The sequence below is a fragment of the Corella eumyota genome, chromosome 2, assembly GCF_963082875.1.
Source record: "Corella eumyota chromosome 2, kaCorEumy4.1, whole genome shotgun sequence".
Taxonomy (NCBI): domain Eukaryota; kingdom Metazoa; phylum Chordata; class Ascidiacea; order Phlebobranchia; family Corellidae; genus Corella; species Corella eumyota.
In genome coordinates this window covers 17,158,085-17,164,920 of record NC_137491.1, presented here as the reverse complement: position 1 = coordinate 17,164,920, position 6,836 = coordinate 17,158,085, and the positions used below count along the sequence as shown (strand labels likewise).

At 27.5% G+C, this 6,836-nt stretch overlaps 1 protein-coding gene across 2 annotated transcripts; it reads left to right on the top strand.

Moving 5' to 3' along the window:
• The first annotated feature begins 860 nt into the window (after nt 1-860).
• Nucleotides 861-6,375, top strand: LOC145742163 (uncharacterized). 2 transcript variants are annotated; one of them, XM_082559940.1, is made up of 12 exons: nt 861-1,009; nt 1,374-1,467; nt 1,670-1,775; nt 1,955-2,033; nt 2,120-2,196; nt 2,502-2,672; nt 3,083-3,237; nt 3,830-3,946; nt 4,019-4,105; nt 4,417-4,557; nt 4,997-5,134; nt 5,518-6,375. In XM_082559940.1, exons 1-12 carry the CDS (start codon nt 879-881, stop codon nt 5,641-5,643), a joined length of 1,422 nt encoding a protein of 473 aa, XP_082416066.1. In that variant the 5' UTR covers nt 861-878; the 3' UTR covers nt 5,644-6,375. The 2 variants fall into 2 exon arrangements, with proteins under 2 accessions (XP_082416066.1, XP_082416065.1); XM_082559939.1 differs by having other exon boundaries at nt 1,952-2,033.
• Nucleotides 6,376-6,836: the final 461 nt, after the last annotated feature.

The following is a 6,836-nucleotide window of genomic DNA, read 5'->3' as shown; positions in this document are numbered from 1 at the left end:
GCATTTTTAGTGGCGAAATTAACCAATTATTACTATATGTGGCTGCGTATGATTTACTGTACACAAGAAAATTGGGTGTTGCGCGCTTGATATTTTTTTCAATTGCGATTTGTATTTTGAAATTTTTCGATAAAAAGTTTTGATAAAAAATTAAATAGAGCCTTAGAGGCTAAAATTTTTTTTGTGTTTTATTTTTAGTTTTATAAAGTTCGTATATATTTGCTAAGCCAACAGTTTGGATTTTAGTAGCTGCGGACTATATTAAAACAACAGGTAATTAAATTTTACAGAATACGAATTAGGCTTATTAGACTTAAAATTTTGTAAGTGCTAAAAAAACTCTAAAAATTTTTTGAACAGTATTATATGGCAATTTTTTGTATAATTATTTATTGTTAATTTTTAGTAAAAAAATTAATATAAGTTTTAATATTACTTGTGTTTTATAGAAAAAAATATATATATTTTCGTTTGTGGGCGTTTATAGAAAGTATAATTTAAAATTTATTTTTTTGAAAGAATTATATCCAACATTATTTCGTAGAAAAATTAAGCCTTTTTACGTTTTTTTAATTAGACCGGCGGTAGGCATCGAGGTTACCGGTTTTAAATGCGATTATAATGTAACCTTAATTTGTTGTTTTCGACCGCACCCAAATTTAATTTAAAAGTTTGAAGTTATGAAATTTAAGCATTTACAAAAATACATTTTGTTTTTATTTTAAATTTTAATATAAAATATCAATTTAAAGTAACGATATTTGTAATTTTTTAAATTCTAAATATTATGACAACCTGTTAAAAATACTGAGGAGGGGAAATCCCCATTTTACTTGTATTTAGTATCAACATTACGTTAGTATAAAAAATTATATAAAATGGAGTTAAAGGGGAGGATTTTAGTTTATTCAATAAGTGGATGTCCACATTGTAAAGCAGCTAAATCAAAACTCTCTGATTTAAATTTACCTTACGATGATGTTAATCTTGATTCTCATCCAGACCAAAGGTAAATTAAATTTAAAACATGAATTTAAAAGTTTATTTTATTTTTATCAAAATGTAAGGCGCTATAAACGGTATGAACTCCTCCTGAGCCAGCGCTTAATCAGCAGCGTAATTATCGGGCAATTATAATCTATAATATCCCAAACTGCCACAGGCCACTGTCGACTGGGTCGGGGTAATTGATGTTACTCTATGTCAAAGTCGCACATTCGACTTCCCACATCGAGGATAAAGATATATACAAAAAATATATATATATGTATATAGGCTATTAGGATAAGCTAGAGTTAATAGAGCAATAAAATTCTTTTTTTAATAAAATTAGGGTTTTGTAAATCCTGATAAAATAAGTTTTATTTTTTTAGGGAAATTATGACAAAACTAACAGGAAAAATAACTGTTCCGCAAATATTTTTTAATGAACGACATATTGGTGGTAATGATGATTTTCAAGCATTGGTTGGTTAATATTTATATAGTTTTTTAGTGGTTTTAATTAGATTCAATTCAAAAATCAAGTAATATAAAAATATGATGTATATACATCGTAATTATATTTTAAATAAACTTTTAACACTACAAAAAAAATTATATTAAAAATACAAATTTTAAATATTAAAAATCGCAAATTCATTTTTTGCAAATACTATATTTTTAACAGAGTGAAGAACAATTAAATGAACTGATCGCTTATGTCCGAGACAATGAACCACCGGGTGGAGCACCACAGGCAAACATTGATGACTTAACTGAAACTAATGGCGGAGGTAAGAACATTTTTCACCATATAGGTATACAATTATTAACACCAGTGCTAATATACCTTGACATTTTGCGGGGTATTTTCAGTTAAATAAATTTTGTTTGGGCCTTAGGTGACTTTAGATTAATTTAATAAATTGGGTAAAAAAATTAAACTTAGAACTGTAATTTGTTTTGGTAGAAGATATGTATGATGAAATAGATGTATTAGCTTCATTGGTTGAAGAATTAAGAAAACAAAGTGGAATTATTAAGAACCACAGGTTAGAATTTATATAATATAACATTAACTTAAAAAACTATTTGTTTTAAGCTTTTTTTACTGAACAGATAACATATTAAATTTTAGGGGTTTCTTTACCTCAAATCCAAAAAGTTTCACTGGAGAAGATGTTATTACTTTTATAGCACATGAAAAACAAACTGGTACGATAAAAAAATTAAAAAATAAATTTTATTATTATCAGTAATGTGTATTACCTTAATTAAATGCTTAAAATTAATTTGAACTTTGTTAACTATTAATACCTAATTATTTCTATGATACAAAATATACTTAAAATTATGCTGAAAAAATAAAAAACAGTTAGTTAAATACATTAAAAACATTCAATTTAAGTTGTTAAACATTGGGCAAAAATTTTTGTAATCAATTTTAATATTAGTCGTATACATAAATATTGCATGCTACTACATCATACTTTGTAAGAATTAAATATTTATGAATACAGGTAGACCAGAGGCACTGGAGGTGGCTGAACAATTGATCAAGGAAAAATTTATTGTGCCAGTAAAACACCAATCACCGATGAAAGACGACAAAACCTTGTATCGTCTTATACAAGACCAACCTTCTAAAGCTTTTAATGCTGGGTTAGATGCATACAGTTCCAACACTTCAGGTATAGTGTTATCATAAATTAAGCCTACTAAATAGCATACAAGTATTGGACTCTACCTTGTGAGGTCATGGGTTTGATCCCTACTGATTCTATATTTTTTGTTGATATACTTTTTGCCTAAAATTAAAAAGGCTGAACTATATATAATGGAACTTAGTTGGCGATATGTATATGTTTAATTTGTAGTCCTGCAAAATAAAAAAACTGCCATTTGTGGTGCGCGGGTAAATTATTGCGAGCAAATATTAGTTTGGAGTTGCGACTATATTACAACAATTAAAATCCCGATCATAGGCTAAGCTATCTACTATATTTACTAATCAAGTTGTAATACCAGATATATTTAATTATTATTTGATAAAACCTATTAATATTATACTCGCTTTTTAATCACAAAAATTATTTTATAGCTTCCTCAATTTCAACTGCTGTGAGGAAATGTATTTTGAGTCTGTATAACGAATATCTTTCTGATGATGGGAAAGCTGTTGATTATGATGGAATTGCAAAAAGTTCGAAGTTTGAGGAATATATAAAACTAACTGGCCAGCTGCAAAGAGTACAAGTAAAAAAATTTTAATTAAAAAAAAAATTTTCTTTCAAAAAGTTAAAAATTTGTTATAATAACACCTGTCATTAGAATTTCACACTATATTGGTGTTTAATGGTTTTGTAGTATGTACTATGTACACAGATTTAAAGTGTTGTTTTATGTGTATATTCTGTATGGATTAAGTACACATTTAAAGTACACAAATTTCCATTGTTTATTAGCCTATATTCACCAAGGAATTTTCTGTCATTTAATGTATTTTGTAGTTTTATAGTTTAATACAACATTTTTTTTTATTTATCCTTGATGTGGAAAGGTCGACTTCACAACCTAAACATAGAGTAACATCCATTTTCAAACTGCCGATGGCAAAAATATAGATTATAATTGCCTTATAATAAGTTGCTTACTCAAGGGTGCTACAGTATGAGATCAGTGGGGATCAAACCTAGGACCTTATGTAGTAAAGCAAATTGACCACTACACTACACTGCCGGTTTTCTTCATACCAATAGTTTTTCATTGTGTTAAATTTAAATTGTATTTTAGTTCTTACTTAGGTTAAAAAATAAATACGTATTATTTTTTATATAAATTTTTTTAGTTAGAAGACTTGTCCAGAGAAGAGAAACTTGCTTTTTTCATAAACATCTACAACGCACTTGTGATCCATGGGAATATAAAAATTGGATTTCCAAACACAATATGGCAACGCTACAAGGCAAGTAAAATGTTTAATCATTTAAATATGGAAATAATTTGCAAGATATTAATTTTAATTTGTTTATTTTAGTTTTTTAAAGTAGCAAGTTATTCCATTGGTGGAAATATTTATACTCTAGAAGAGATCGAAAATGGAGTCCTTCGATCTAACAGAAAAGTAATTTATGATAATTTATTCTTTTATTGACTATTTTTACCTTTAGTTTTTAAAAATGTGTTATAAATTTAAGGTCCTGGGTTCTATTCCCCCTGCTTTCATGCAAAAGCAACTTTTAGTAATGCGCTTTAAACGGTGTTAACTTCTGCTGAGCCTGCACGTAATCAGCAACTTATAATTATTGGGCAATTATGATCTATAATATCTCGAACTGCCAAAATAAATTAAAATGCTTTCAAAATCATATGTAAATTATTGTTTATCTATGATCCAACCAAAACCAACATTAAACATTAGTATTTACTTAACAGGGTGTTGGTATGTTAAGTCGACCATTCAAACCACATGACCTAAGAATGTCAACAATATTGGATCCAGTTGAGCCTCTTATTCACTTTGCATTAGTGTGTGGAGCTCATAGTTGTCCTCCAATTAAAACTTATTCTGCTGAGGTAATGTCTTTTATTTTTTCACAACATTTAATGTGACTAGAGGCATGTCAGCTTATTATTTGCCTGTCAGTTGTGATGTTAATAGTGTTAAATTTTATAGGTAAATTTACCAGCCATTGAATTGTATTTAAATATATATAAATATTGCCATTTTTTAAGATTGTAGTATAGACTATTACCGAGATTGTAATATAGACTTTTACAAAAAAATTGCATCTGTTTAAATTACAAACATTAAAAACACTTTTCGATCCAAATCCACAGCCGGGGTTTAAATGGTCTAAATATGGTTGCAACTCTTAACTTATGTTTGCCAACAATAATTTACCCGTGCACCACAAATGGTAGTTTTTTTTAATTTATAGGCCTTTTAAATGCACCTAAATATATTTATCGTCCACTAAGCTCTATTATATAAAGATATTTTTTCACTTACTAGGGTGTAATGGATCAACTCAGCTTAGCAGCTGCAGCCTTCTTGGAGAGTGATGATGGTTGTAGAGTTATGGACAACCTAATCGGTCTCAGTAGGATCTTCAAGTGGTACCAGGAAGATTTTGGGGAAAATCCTCATGAGGTACTAAAACCATATTTCATCAAAGTCTAGGCCTAATTTTTAAATTAAATTTTTTTTTGAATTTTATTAAAGTTTAGGGGTAATTTAAAGAACATTTACTAGATATGGGTTGGGGCAAAATGGGGGTAAAAAATGTGTCATTGTTGTTTAACTGTTTTTTGTTGTTGTTTTTTTTAGTTTTTCAGGCATATAGTTGTTAGTAATACAATAATATATATGTCAGATTTTTCTATTATTTTATGATTCACAAGTGGATAGCCCACTCTATGGTTAACAATTTAATTGTCGTAATATGGTTGCAACTCAAAACTAGTAACTGCCTGCAATAATTTACCCACACAAGAAGCATTTAAATATTTGTTTATAATGTGTTATTTTTTTAGGTTTTAAAATGGGTTGTGAATAATGCTCCTCCAGGTGAAAAGAGAGACCAGATCGAGAAATTAGTGGAGACTAAAAAATACAAGTTGGAATATCTACATTATGATTGGGGAGCTAATACTAAATAAATTTTGATTCTAAAAAATATTTAAAAAAATACAAGTGTTAAGATATGGAAATACTAATGTAAATACACAAACATGACAAAAATACAGTTTTATGTAAAATCCTTACCAAATATTGTATTTTTTTGTACACAATTTAATGTTATTTACTCTTTGAACTATATGGTATATTATTGTATATATGCATTAAAATAAAGAATTGCAAAAATAATATTATGTAAATTTTATGTCGATTTGTTTTATTGTTTAATCATTCGATAATTAACAAGTTTTTGAGCTGTCATCTATATTGTACATATTAATATTGCTTATATATTTTTATTATTACTTTCTTGTTGAGCTGTTTGTTATATAAGGAATTTGTAATTTTTATTTTGTCACATGGTTTCAAGTAATATATTGTTATGTGTTTTGTCTTTACTATATAAGCCAGTTAAATTCTGCCTTTTAGATAACTTGATAGATTCAATTACCAACTTTTGTTAACGGTACACATGATTTGCCTGTTAAAAAATTGCAGTAGCATGACATTTTGTTTTGCCAAAGTGTTTATGTTTTTCATGTAATATGATATAGTTATGTTTTTACATTCCATAGAGTTACTTATTGAATTTTTATATGCATAAGCACTACATAGTTATATAATACACATCATTATATTCAGAAAATTGCTATATTTTAGTTTATAGTAATTTTTTGTTGCATGCTTTTTTGGGTTGTGATACTAAAAACTAAATAAAGAACTGGTATATTATAAGAAAAGTAAAATTTTCTTTATTAATTTGAAACTAAATTTAAATACAAAACTTAAAAGAAACAGTAGATATACGCCAAAAATAATACATTTTATTAGTTTGAAATCTCAATTTTTGCAAAAAGATGTCAAAAATAAAGAAAAAAAGAGGATAAATAGAAATGCTTGTTCACGTGACTATTGTAGCAGAACAATAATAACAATGGCAACGTGAAAGATAATGGTTAACTATGAATGGTTAAATAGTGCCGAAGTTTCAACAATAGCTTCAACAATGCCTAAAAACAAAAAATAACTAAATTCTTTCATTGTTTAGCGATTAAACATTCTATTTGTTTCAATTTTTATTTGGTATCGCGTTAATTAAATATATTTTTAAACTTTTTTTAGATTTTTTTTACCGGCAGCGTCGTGTAGTTGGTAGTGGTCAAAACTCTTGGCT

Coding starts and splice junctions, on each gene's coding strand:
- LOC145742163 (XM_082559939.1), top strand. CDS start 879: ATGGAGTTAAAGGGGAGGATTTTAGTTTATTCAATAAGTGGATGTCCA. Junction 1,010..1,373: donor GATTCTCATCCAGACCAAAG/GTAAATTAAATT, acceptor TTATTTTTTTAG/GGAAATTATGACAAAACTAA. Junction 4,558..4,996: donor TTAAAACTTATTCTGCTGAG/GTAATGTCTTTT, acceptor TTCACTTACTAG/GGTGTAATGGATCAACTCAG.